This window comes from Onychostoma macrolepis, chromosome 01, assembly GCF_012432095.1.
Source record: "Onychostoma macrolepis isolate SWU-2019 chromosome 01, ASM1243209v1, whole genome shotgun sequence".
In the NCBI taxonomy this organism is placed as follows: Eukaryota; Metazoa; Chordata; class Actinopteri; order Cypriniformes; family Cyprinidae; genus Onychostoma; species Onychostoma macrolepis.
Genome location: NC_081155.1, coordinates 26,792,370 through 26,806,302, shown reverse-complemented (window position 1 = coordinate 26,806,302; position 13,933 = coordinate 26,792,370). Strand labels below are relative to the sequence as shown.

General features: G+C 35.8%; 1 protein-coding gene across 1 annotated transcript; it reads left to right on the top strand.

The window, feature by feature from the left end:
- The first annotated feature begins 33 nt into the window (after positions 1-33).
- On the top strand, positions 34-11,235 carry timmdc1 (translocase of inner mitochondrial membrane domain containing 1). Its single transcript, XM_058785364.1, has 8 exons — positions 34-145; positions 1,672-1,890; positions 2,148-2,313; positions 2,571-2,659; positions 7,021-7,088; positions 7,240-7,318; positions 9,065-9,175; positions 9,257-11,235. Exons 1-8 carry the CDS (start codon positions 114-116, stop codon positions 9,402-9,404), a joined length of 912 nt encoding a protein of 303 aa, XP_058641347.1. The 5' UTR covers positions 34-113; the 3' UTR covers positions 9,405-11,235.
- Positions 11,236-13,933: the final 2,698 nt, after the last annotated feature.

Genomic DNA, 13,933 nt, shown 5'->3' with positions numbered 1-13,933 from the left:
AATACATTTCAAATCGCTTGTTTGAGCAAAACTCGCCAATTAGTCGGGTCCTCCACCACTGGATGGCGCAACTGGACCATTGTGTGTAAGGAAGTGAACATGTTGACATTGTAATGGTCGCTGAAAGAGCATTGAATGAAAGCAGGTGAGATATGTCGCGTTTTATGAGAATTAGTCCACACTGATTTATACTACAATTTGCTCCTGTGTATGTATTGTCATTCACAGTGAGAAAATCTACTTTTTTTCCGGCATTTTACAAAATATCCTAAATTGTTAAGCAATGTCATTTGCCTATACTTAGGCTACTGTAAAATATATGCAGTACTTCAGAGTAACGTACGCAAGACTATATCATTTTGTGCCTCGTTAAACATGCTTCTCTGCACTTGTTTAAAATATATTGAATTCTACTTTGTGTTTGACTATTTTTCCTCCAAAGCAGCATTACCTTTGGTTTAATTATGATTTGATATCATTGTGGGGTGTCTTCGCATGTACGACTGGGTTTTTATCATAAGAGCTGAGATAGAAAAAAACGTATGCCATAATTTAATAGTTTTACTTTATACTAAGTATACTTAAAATCCATTCGCATATTTACTGACATACCACTTAAGACATACCGATGTCAAATTGTAATTAAACATTATTTGAACTTTTCTTTATTGCACAATGCACATATATTAATGTCTTAACGAATCATTTGCCTAAAATGTGTTTTAATATAACTGTTAATAAGGTCTAAAGTGTACCTGAAGTATACTTGCAATAGTTCCACTTCAGTAGAATCAAATATTCTTAAGTATATCTTTAGTTGGACCTCAGCACTACTTCTGCACAATTAAAGTGCATTTAGCACAAGGTTAGTTGTTTTAATTTAGCAGACTTTAACCCCCGGTTTCACAGATAAGGCTTAAGCCTAGTCCTAGACTAAAATGTAAATCTGGGCTGTTTTAAACTGAAAGAAATTTGCACTGACTGATCTGAAAATATATCAGTGCCTTTGTTTTGTTTTGTTTTGTTTTGCACACCAGTAATGTTTTTTTTTTTTTCTAAGCACGTTTATAAAAATCACTTAAATGTCCTAATTCAACTATGGCCTAATCCTGGTTTAGTCTAAGCCCTGTCTGTGAAACCGGGCCTAAGTATACTAGTATACCAAAAGTATAATTGCAGGGTATTTTATTAAGCATGTAAATGTATTTGTAGTTTACTCAGCACAAAATCAATGTATTTCAAATACATTTTAGTATATTGCTTTTCACCAGGGAGGTTACAATTTCCTACAATAAATTATACAGCATATATAATTTTATTTTAAAAAGTAGACTCTGAATTCTGAGGGAAAAGGGCAGAATTATTAGTTTATTAGTTAGAATTATTATTTAACTTACATTTTCTTCTCAGAATTACGAGAAATAAAGTCTGAATTGTGATATAAAAAGTGGCAGTTAGTTTTGGTTTTTTTATCCCGTGGCGGAAACAAGCTTCCATAATGTATTCCTCTGTGATGCAGAAACTCTTTTTGACAGCTGTGTTGCTTCAGGTGTTAAATGCAGCCTGTCTGTATGATTCTGTCGTCTAACCATAGGGCATGTGTGTCAGTGTGAATGAACATGCATAAACACGCTCTTATACCTCTGGCCTTGTGTTTCTGTGATTGAACAGCTTGTTGATGCGTGCTGCAGGCCGGCAGAATTCATCCCCCACATGTGGGGGGACAGATGCACATGGACTTGAGGGCTCACATCTGAGTCTTCCGGGGTTCAGTCTTCCTAGTGTCCATGCGTCTGATAGTACCTCCACACAGACCTTACCACAGCACCTAAGTAAACCAGAGTTCCCTGACACAGGATGGGATCGTATCAAAGTTCTTTTCTACAGAGGGTAAGTATCAGTTATGTGTCCACAATACATAACACACTTTTATGTTGCTCTGCCGTTGTAATAGGACTTTAAATGTGTAGTTCTTTGCCTTTCACTGGCCTTGTTTGAAAAATGTGATGAGATTTTATTCACAATTAATTAAGCACAGCCAGATGATATGCCATAGTTGTAACACACAGTATCAGAGATACTTTTATGGAACATTTGTGGGCATGGTGCATTTTCCTCTCTTTGACTCTGTTCTGCTTTCCACACAGCGAGGGTCAGATGTACTCAGAGGAGTTAAGGAATATAGTAAAGAGTGGCATTGCTGCAGCTGTGGTTGGGATGGTCTATGGAGGCCTACCAGGAGCAAGACATGCCCGTGAGAGATTCATCCAGCTCAGCCAGGCTGAAATTTACCAAAACAGAGTGGATGCAGTGGTAAGACAAAAAGAACAGAGGCTAAAAACATATGTATCAAATGTATCTGTTTTGTAACAACAGATTTTCATTCCCACTGACGTCTGCTCTCATTGTCCATTAATGCCTCAGTATACTTGAGTACTGTAAAATATGTTTTTTGATGTTTGAATTGCTTTGTTTTTATATTTTGTTCAGCTGAGAAAAGCACATTATTATTTTATGGGGCTGAAATGTGCATACAGTGATGTTTTGTGTATATATTTGTGTCTCTCCAGCGTTCAGCCCATAATGCAGCTATTCGTGGGTTTGTGCGCTTTGGCTGGAGGTGGAGCTGGAGGGTAGCAGCTTTTGTGACCATGTTTAAGTAAGTTTAGATATGTTTAGGTTTAATTTGTGAAACATTTAATTACAGTACATGATTGAATGAACTTGTCAAGTCAAGTCACCTTTATTTATATAGCGCTTTTACAATACAGATTGTGTCAAAGATCTTAACAGTATCAAATTGGAGGATAGAGTGTCAGTAATGTATAATGATAAGATTAAACACTCAATTTTCAGTTAAAGGCATTTCATTATTGAATTCAGAGATGTCATTGTCTAGCTCAGTTTAGTTTAAATAGTATCTGTGCAATCAAATCGGCGATAATCGCTAGAAATTAAGTGTCCCCAACTGAGCAAGCCAGAGGCAACAGCGGCAAGGAACCAAAACTCCCTCTGTGACAGAATGGAGAAAAAAAAACCTTGGGAGAAACCAGGCTCAGTCGGGGGGCCAGTTCTCCTCTGACCAGACGAAACCCGCAGTTCAAAAGTTTATATTTCTATTTTAATTTTGTTGCAATTTCTAACAATAGTAGTATTATGTAGTTAGGTATTTTATTATATTTTAGTTATTTTGTTATTTTTGGTTGTCTGACATAAAGATATAGGCCTAGTTCACCTAAAAATGAACATACTCACCCTCGGACAATTCAAGATGTAGATGAGATTGTTTCTTCATCAGAACAGATTTGGAGATTTTTAGCATTATATCATAAGCTTGCCAATGCATCCACTGCAATGAATGGATGACGTTAGAATGAGAGTCCAAACAACTGATGAAAAACACTACAGTAATCCACGTAACTCCAGTCCATCAATTAACATCTTGTGTGTAAAGTAGTGCTGTCAAACGAATAATCGCATCCAAAATAAAAGTTTTTGTTTACATAATGTATGTGTGTGTACTGTGTATATTTATTATGTATATATAAATACACACACATGCATGTATATATTTAAGAAAAATATGTAATGTTTATATATTAAATGTATTTATATATGATATAAATTATATGAATATAAATATATACACGTAAATACATGTCAATATTTTCAAAATATATGTTGTATGTGTGTGTATTTATATATACATAATAAATAAACACAATATATATATTATGTAAACAAAAACTTTTTTTGGATTTTGGATGTGATTAATCGTTTGACAGCACTAGTGAAAATCTGAATGTTTGTATGAAACAAATCCATCATTAAGACTTTTTAACTTCAAACCATCGCTTCTGGCTAAAATACAACCCCATAATTCATAATACTTCTTCCAGTGGAAAAAGTCCATCCCCTGTTGTTCTCTCACATCAAAATCCACCCATATACAGTCAAACCAAAAATTCTTCAGTCACCAGATATAACTTTTGATATTTTTTTACTAGTCGGTGCAGGACACTATAGTTAATTTACAGTGGTGTGAAAAAGTGTTGGCCCCTTTCCTGATTTTTTATTTTTTTGTATGTTTGTCACACTTTAATGTTTCAGATCATCAAACAAATTAAAATATTAATCAAAGATCACACAAGTAAACACAACATGCTGTTTTTAAATTAAGTTTTTTACTATGAAGGGAAAACAAAATCCAAACCCACATGGCCCTGTGTGAAAAAGTGCTTGCCCCCTAAATCTAATAACTGGTTGTACCACCCTTAGCAGCAACAACTGCAATCAAGCGTTTGCGATAACATGCAATGAGTCTTTCACATCGCTGTGGTGGAATTTTGGCCCACTCTTCTTTGCAGAATTGTTTTAATTCAGCCACATTGGAGGGTTGTCGAGCATGAATGGACTGTTTAAGGTCATGCCACAGCATTTCAATTGGATTTAAGTCCGGACTTTGACTTGGCCACTCCAAAACCTTAATTTTGTTTTTCTTCAGCCATTCAGAGCTGGACTTGCTGCTGTGTTTTGGATCATTGTCCTGCTGCATAACCCAAGTTCACTTCAGCTTGAGGTCACAAACTGATGGCCGGACATTCTCCTTCAGGATTTTTTGATAGAGTGCAGAATTCATGGTTCCATCAATTATGGCAAGTCATCCAGGTTCTGAAGCTGCAAAGCAGCCTCAGACCATCACACTACCACCACCATGTTTGACTGTTGGTATGATGTTCTTTTTATGAAATGCTGTGTTGGTTTTACGGCAGATGTAACGGGACACACACCTTCCAAAAAGTTCAACTTTTGTCGCATCAGTCCACAGAATATTTGCCCAAAAGTCTTGGGGATAATCAAGATATTTTTTGGCAAATGTGAGACGAGCCTTTGTGTTCTTTTTGGTCAGCAATGGCTTTTGCCTTGAAACTCTCCCATGCTGCTGTTTTTGCCCAGTCTCTTTCTTATCGTTGAATCATGAACACTGACCTTAATTGAGGCAAGTGAGGCCTGCAGTTCTTTAGATGTTGTTCTAGGTTCTTTTATGACCTCCTGGATGAGTCGTCTTTGTGCTCTTGGAGTAATTTTGGTAGGCCAGCCACTCCTGCGAAGGTTCACCACTGTTACAAGTTTTCTCCATTTGTGGATAATGGCTCTGACCATGGTTTTCTGGAGTCCCAAAGCCTTAGAAATGGCTTTATAACCCTTTCCAGACTGATACGTGTCAACTATTTTGTTTCTCATCTGTTTATGAATTTCTTAAGATCGCGGCATGATGTGTTGCTCTTTAAGCATGCTTCACTTTGTCAGAGAGGTTCTATTTAAGTGATTTCTTGAATCAACAGGTCTGGCAGTAATCAGGCTTGGGTTTGGCTAGTGAAATTTAACTCAGCTTTCTAAAATAATGTGGTTAATCACTGTTCTTTCATGATTTAACAGAAGGGGGCAATTAATTTTTCACGTAGGGCCAGGTAGGTTTGGACAGCTTTTTTCCCTTAATAAATGAAATCATCATTTAAAAACTGCATTTTGTATTTACTTGCATTATCTTTGTGTAATATTACGATTTGTTTGATTATCTGAATCTTTTAAGTGTGACAAATATGCAAAAAATAAAAAAATCAGGAAGGGGGCCAACACTTTTTCACACCACTGTATGTAAGTGAGGATAGCAAAATAAAGTAAACTGTGACATATTATACCCCAGAATTCTTCATACAGTGGACCAGTACCAGTAAAATTGATAAAGATTTGGGACCAAAAACTTGATTTGACACTTTGACCTGACCATATTTTGTTACATACCTTTCTATCAAAGTTATCTGACATTATCCAGATTAATTTGTTCTGACACAGTTACTGAGTTCATGTCATATTTTATTACCATTTTCTAAACTATATTTTGGTTTGACTCTTTGTTTAGAACTGTTTTGTCTTATATAATCCATAATATTGCTTTCTCCAGTGAAAAAGTTATCTTGTCTGAATGAGGAGAGAAATATGCACAGATCAAGCTCGGTCAAGCCAAAACAGTTCTAAAGAAATAGGTTTTGATGTGAGAGGACAACAGAGGATGGAATTTTTCACTAGAGAAAAAGTTTTTATAGATTCTGATTCGGAAGTGACATCTTGATGGATTTGTTTCTTACAAACATGCAGCTTTTCACTTCACAAGACGTTATTTGAAGGACCGTGATATAAGTCGTGTGACTTGTGGATTATTGTGATGTTTTTAACAGCTGTTTGTTCTCTGATGGCACCAATTCACTGCAGAGGATCCATTAATGAGCAAGTGATTTAATGCTAAATTTCCTTTAAAGAAACAAACTCAACTACGTTGTGGCCTGAGAGTGTGGACATTCTCAGCAAATGTTCATTTTTGGGGGAATTATTTCTTTCATTTTACAATTGATGTTTTATGGACCAGTTTCACAGACTGTGATGACGTGTTTTAACGGTCATCAGCATTGCAAATCCTGCGAAGTTTTAAAATATTTAAATAAATTTAAAAAATGTATGTACATTTACAACACTTTATATTATATTACTTTTGCATAAAATTACAAAAAAAAGTTAACGCTGCTTATGAGTGTGTTTTCTAATATAGTGTTTATGGGAGTGGCGGTAAAATAAATTCTCCATTCAGCCGCTATCAGTCTCTCTCTCTTATTTTTTTTATCTCTCTTTTTGAAAATTGTGAAAGCATTACTGATTTAATGGTGTGATATTGGGGAAGGCTGAAAAGGGTGGTAGGACTGTTTGGGGAAACCTATTTGAAAACAGTCATTATTTTAAATTGTTCTTTATGCACTACTAGTTAGTTTTAAAACTACACCATTCCAATGAGCAGCATTATTTCAACAGCACATTTGAGTTTTAGAAGTATATACAGCATGTGTTTGAAAACAGTAGAATAGGTTTAGAACTACTGTACTAGGATTGTTGCTGCAGGAAAATGAATTGCCTGTCAGTCTCTGCAATTATGAAAAACGGTTTTTTTTTTCTTCTTTTTTTTTACAGCACTGTAAGTACTGGATTGATAGTGTACAGAGACAAAAATGCTCTGAGCCATTTTGCTGTTGCAGGTGGTAAGTTCACAAACTCCTCATTCTCTGGGTCTCTGGGTGATGGTACTTTAGTAGCCCTGTGTCTGTGCCTCAAGTGATTTTAAAAGCATTTTTGCTGAACATACTAAGATGACAGGATAGAATGACAGTATTCGCATGTGTTTGTGTTCAGCTCTCACAGGAGGAGTGTTCCGGCTGAATCTGGGACTTAGAGGGCTGCTGGCTGGTACGGCCATAGGAGCTGTACTGGGGTGAGTAGAACAGAGAGAGAGAGAGAGATTGCGTGTGTGTGTGTGTGTGTGTGTGTGTGTGTGTGCGCACATCTCAGCGCTGTTGCTCTCCCTGGAGAAATGTGTCTACCCTGGAGCAACACTGCACTCTTTGCCCCCTCACACTACCATCTCCCTCCCTCTCTGAGGGCGTTCTGTCAGTCAGCTGTGGCCTTCCCTGTAACCCTCTGTCTTACATCTGCATCCCCCAGCCACAACAACTCCCTTCCCCCCTTTTGCTCCTCCAGTCCTCCTCTTTTCATTCTTCATTTCTCATTACCAGAGGTACCCATTTGCTAAACAGAAGTCTTTGATCTTAAGAACTATCAGCTGTGCTGTGCTCTTTTTTACTTATTTTTTCAATATTCCTGTTATAGTTCTTTTTGTTTGAGGTTCATTACTACTTTCTCACTCTTTCCCCTCATTAGCAGAGATGCTTAAGTTAGAAGCAGCTGTTTAACACACACCTGGAGCACACAGTGTGCCGGCAGACAGACCTTAATGCCTCAGTCAGGTGCAACAAAGTGAAAAAAGGCTATACATAGTACATTATGCTCTACAAAGTGTGAAGACCGTTACACGCTAGTTACACGCTAACATGCTCACTATTATTGGACTTGGAAATGGTTCAGTGAAAGATCATGGAGCATTTCATCAGTTATTGTTGTCAACGAAAACTAAAATGAAAAAAAAAAAAAAATACAAACAAACTGAAGACATACTTTAAAATTACATTTGAATGATTCCAAAACTACTACTGGCTGCACGTTAATTTTATTTTGGCTAGTTTTTGAAGTTTTTGTACACAACATATACAATACTACCAAAACTACTAGTACTGCTACTACTACTAATAATAATAATGAGCCATATTGAATTTGTATTTACAACAGTAAGTTTATGTCTGCTTTAAGTTAAAGTACAGATACGCAGTTAAAAGTACAAGTATCTGGCCAAAAACAGAAAATAAGTCAAAATGCCCATATCCTTGTAAGCACATTCTTAATAATAAGTATTAAATCAGCATGAACAGCTGGAAGAAAATATGTGATATATGCATTTGGTCTTTAAAGCTGCTGTCTTGAGTCATTAATGTTAATTAAGGAACAAAAGTAAAAGAGAAAGTCACTGGTTAAATCTGCTCTACACTGAATAACTTACCTAGCTTTAATAAGGATTAATTATATAAGGATTACGTATATTAAATGTATACATTATATTCTGTACGTTGAATACTGTTAGACCTACCTGAAAAACTTGAAGCACTGTGTGTACTTAACATGAACATTTGTTCTGTTGTATATATTTATGGTAATACTTGGAATTTGTTTATTTGTTCTTATTTTATTACTGACTGTTTACTAACTTGTTTCATGGTGGGGCCAGTGAAATTTTGGCAGGACAAGTAACATAACAAACAAAGATGGGGTATTGTTCTTTTCACACATTTTGTTACACATTACGCATAATTTTACACTTCTGTCAACAAACATTTGGATTTATATATTTTGCTCACTTGAGATATGCAACTGAAAAAAAATCTTAGCATATAGTTTCCCGAAAAATTGTCCTTTGGGTTGTTTTATTGTTGATAATCCATTGCAAATTAAAATAACATGTTGTAACTGAAATGAAAATTGACTATTATTTAGCACTAAATATTGTTCTAAATATCAGCATGGCCGTGATTACCTGCACACCTTTGACAAACATGTGATGTTATAACAGGCTGCCAGCTGGAGTTGTAATCATTGGTCTGCAGAAGTTGGGGGGTGAGACCATGCATGACAAGAGACAACGGGAAAGACGAGAGCTACATGACCTGAGAGTCGCTGAATGGTTAGTCATTTTTTCGTACTTGGACAGAATTGATAAACTAGTCACTTTGGCCCGAAAACTGAGCTGATGTCTCCATTACAGGAATGCTCGTCTCAAGCTTACAGATGATCTCATTGGGGAAATGAAGTGTGAGAAACATCAGGACAGTGATAATGACCTTCAACGAATAGAGGAGCTCCTCAGTCAACCTAGGAATGAGAAAGGTGCAAAGAGCTCTGACAGCCAGTAACATCAGAGACTGGAAATTTCATTAACCAAAACTCTCTGCTGAACATTATGACTATGATCTTTCTAGGATGTTCTACTAAATTCCTGGTACCTGCTCCCAGTATCTGTGTCAATCACCATCATTATCGATGTAATACTTACCTTCAAATGCAAATGTTATTTGCTGCACTTATGTGCAGATTCCCTATTTATTTTAAAACCTGCAGAAACTTGATGAAGCTGATGCAGTTGCGTAAAGTATTTGGATTAGACACATTTACAAGTAACAAATGTTTTGTGTGTTGTTATTGTAATTGATGGGTCTAACCAATGTAAAATATCAGTGCCAAATAAACTCAGAAAAAAAAAGAAACATCTCTTTTTCAGAATACTATAGTTTAAAGAACATTTGTAAAATCCAAATAAGTTTACAAAACAATATTTTCTGACTCTGAAAAAACAAAAAAACAGAAGAAAGATGGCCAGGGTCCCTGCTCACCTGCGTGAACATGCCATAGAAGGTATGAGGACTGCAAACGTGTTAAGAAATTTTCTGGAAATAAAAGCAGTTGAAAGTGAGAGAATGTTTCTTTTTTGCTGAGTTTATATACAGATAAAACTATGATAAACTGATTTTTATTTTCTCTGAGCTGTTAAAAAATGAAGTAAGGAATATTATATATAGCATCCTTATATAACATTTTTAAAGCGAAATAACAGTATGCTATAACCAGGGGTAAAATTAAGATCCTTTTAAGACCATAATATAAGGAATAAATTGAAAGGGAAGACAATATAACATCATGGTCTCTAAATGTAATATAGGGAGCAAGACATTAGTTGTTTGAAAATACAACTTCCTAAAGATCTTCATTACTTTTTAATAGCTTAAGACTTGGATAGCTCTGCTCTCAAACAATATGAAAATAACTACCTTCTGATCTCACTTCAAAAAGAAGTTTCTTAAATCAAGATACATTTACTTGTATAGCAAAATAACATTAAATAAGTCTTGTTTTATGAGAGATTTATCAAAATTAGAACAGGTTAGAAGTACGTTTGTGATTAATAAGAACCAGTCTTAAGTGTCAATTTTTCAAAATTTAGATTTATAGATCATCTAAAAGCTGAATGAATAAGCTTTCCATTGATGTATGGTTTGTTAGGATCAGACAATATTTGTCTGAGATACAACTATTTGAAAATCTGGAATCTGAGGGTGCAAAAAAATCGAAATATTGAGAAAATCGCCTTTAAAGTTGTCCAAATGAAGTTCTTAGCAAAGCACATTACTAATCAAAAATTAAGTTTTGATACATTTACGGTAAGAAATTTACTAAATATCTTCATGGAATATGATCTTTACTTAATATCCTAATGATTTTTGGCATAAAAGAAAAATTGATAATTTTGACCCATACAATGTATTTTTGGCTATTGCTACAAACATACCCCAGTGACTTAAGACTGGTTTTGTGGTCCAGGGTCACATATATCTGCAAATAGGGTCAGAAAAATCTACTTCATTCAACGGGAAAACAAGTTTGCATTCTCCATGGACAGATGTTTGTTCTTGTTTTAAGCATAAGCTCGGTTTTTTTCAGTTTCTCAGAAAACAAGACTTCACATCTTCATTTTGCATCTCAAGTAAATGTATCTTGATTCAAGGACCTTTGGATATTTGTATTGGAAGGCAAAATCACAGAGCAAGATTTTTTGCAATGCATCTTTCTGCTCTGATTTAAGATCCTTATAAGACTTTAATTGGTGGAAGCACAAATTAAGACTCTTTCAGCCCTGCAAAATAAATAAATCAATACAAATTATAATAATAAAACCTGTATAACTCCTCACTGAGGTTTGATGTTGTCATGAGGACGATAGTTATATGTCAAAATTACTCTTTGACAATACAGCATATTGAGCAGGGATGATGCCTTGAGCTCGTCAGCTGCTGGGTTAGATCTCCTCTGTAAACAAGATGTGATAACAGCTGGGTCTCTCTCAGATTTACAGTAATGCCTAAAACAGTCTGGAATTTATGACAGATTTAAAGGACCAAGAGACAGTAATAGACAGCCTACTGTTCCTGATTTCCAGATAAGGTAGTTAACATTTGGCAAACAGCAGGTAAGAAAGAATTAACCCAGTATTAAAATGACTTTGAATAATGTATACACATTTAAAAGACAGATTTATGTGAAATACTTAATGAAGTTTACAACCAAATTTGATACACCAGTAAGTTTTTCATTACTGGCTAAAGCAAATAACGTTTGATTTGATTAAGCAGTGCAGTGCAGTTACATATTCAAGTGGATATTAGATGGATTTATGCAGCCATTTGATTGACTGGAAAAGTTGAATGCTTGTGAAATATGCTACTCATGTTACCCATTATTCCAGTCAAACTGAATCATTTCAGTGAGAACATGCCCAGCAGCACTACTTGTAATTGTTATAAAAAGTCACATTGACAGCACAGACAAGACTCCTCAGTGCTCCATGTGCCTCTATCTCTGGAATGTGGAAGACCAATAGCAACACCATGAGTACAAATTGTGAATTGCACCTTTTTGCACAAAAAAACCTTGGCAGGATGTCAAGTTTGTTTCATTCTCATTTGAGGGAATTAAATACTGTACCCAGTTCACAAATGTCAGAAACAAAAAGAGTAATTGGATCCCACTATGAGAAGGTACTTATGTTGTCATTGACAACATGGATGGAAGAGAATCCCTTAAATCCAACATCAGAATCAGCTGATGGACAAAAATTTGAAACCTGTTGTTGCTCTGCTTTCTGAAGGCAAGAATCAAGCTGATAACAACAACCAACTCCCTATGACCTCTCAATAGTCCAGTCAAATTAGCTTATGTTTTCACTTCAGAATGCGGCAACACTACTGGTCTTTAATTAGTCAATGAGAACCCAAGTCACATCCCTTCTGATTTAACTCCAGTGGCTCCCAGTTGTGACCAGAATTAAAATAAATAAAGTTTAGACACTGTCTATTAGGACTGCCCCTGGAACAGCACCTCCCTACCTCAGTTCACTACTTCAAGTGTATTCTTCTTCTTGTGAGCTCAGGTCTCTGAACTCTTTATGTTCCTTCACGGTGAGGCAAAAAGTGACTTTTCAAAACCTTCAATGTCTCTGTTACTCTCTGGTGGAATGGTCTGCCAACCTCCACTCAACTACAGCTGAAGTAAAGCACCTTTATATAGCGCTTTATACAATACAGATTGTGTCAAAGCAGGTTTACAGTGTTACATACAAGACAATAGTGTCAAAATGCAAGCAAAATTCAGTTCTGCTGTAGAGCAGCTCTAAAAAGAGGAAAATAGTAAACAGTTAGTTTTTCAGTTGAAGTCAGTTCATTGTTGATTACGTGATGTCATTGTCCAGATCAGTTCAGTTCTGGTCTGACCCCACATTAAGCTTTACTTGTAAATATGAAGATAGGCCTACAGTTCTATATAGCTTTGACCTAATTTTGAATTGTAATTTTAGTCTTCCCTAAAACGGGCTGATAAATGTGCAAAGGCGGACATTTACTTGAGTATTGTACTTAAGTACACGTTTTGAGTATCTGTACTTTACTTGAGTATTATTTTTTCTGGAAACTTGTGACTTTAACTTCACTACATTCGAGTATACTATAGTATTGTACTTTTCACTCTATTCTCACTACATTTCTATCAAGGTCCTTGAAGTAGACAGTCGTTATTAAGTAGCAGCTTTGAAAGTCAGTGGGTGATTTTTTTCTTCTCCAAAATGTGACTTTCTTTTTTTCAGACAGTTTATCTGTAATCACTCTTGTAGGGCTACATGAAGTGATTTCCCAGCATTTTTTGAACACTGACCAGTTACAAATGTGATATTTATTTGCAACAATTCAATAATAAGAAGTTAATATTGTGGCATATATTAGACACAATACTGTCTGATTTTGCTACATTGCGTACCTAAAAATATTACCTATAAAGCCACAGCAGAACTGTTGTGTGTCTCCTAATAAAACACAATAGGTGTTGGACTTGAAGCAGCACTGCACAGACCGTTCTGTGTGTGACATCAAAGTACCGCGAGAGCGATTAGATGGCGATTAAAATTAACGGAGTAATATTTGACCTGCAGTATCTGTAATGGAGTTGTGTACTTTGTCTGCCTCTGTAAATGTGATTTATTCCTCAAACCAGGGGTGCATTTCCCAAAAGCATTAGTTGGCTGACTATTGTTCTGATCTACCGTAAGTTCTGAACTTGCAGGCATAGTTGCTTTTGGGAAACACATCTCAGTCATGTATAAAGTCTGAAGTCTCTGCTGAACAAAAGTGGGCGTTTCTAAATTTGTGGGCGTTTTCAAGCTGGTGGATGTTTCCAAATTATGCATTGAAAATGTGCCCCTTACCAACCTAGGGGTTGTGCGTAACTGTTTTAGGTGAAAAAAATAATGAGTGTGAAGTTGTTCATTAATATACAGTAGCAACAGCTGATTCCCAGTGCGTTTTCTTTCAGAATCATTGTTTCAAATTATTATTAATAATAA

Coding starts and splice junctions, on each gene's coding strand:
- timmdc1 (XM_058785364.1), top strand. CDS start 114: ATGGTCGCTGAAAGAGCATTGAATGAAAGCAG. Junction 1,891..2,147: donor AAAGTTCTTTTCTACAGAGG/GTAAGTATCAGT, acceptor CTTTCCACACAG/CGAGGGTCAGATGTACTCAG. Junction 2,660..7,020: donor GCTTTTGTGACCATGTTTAA/GTAAGTTTAGAT, acceptor TTTTTTTTACAG/CACTGTAAGTACTGGATTGA.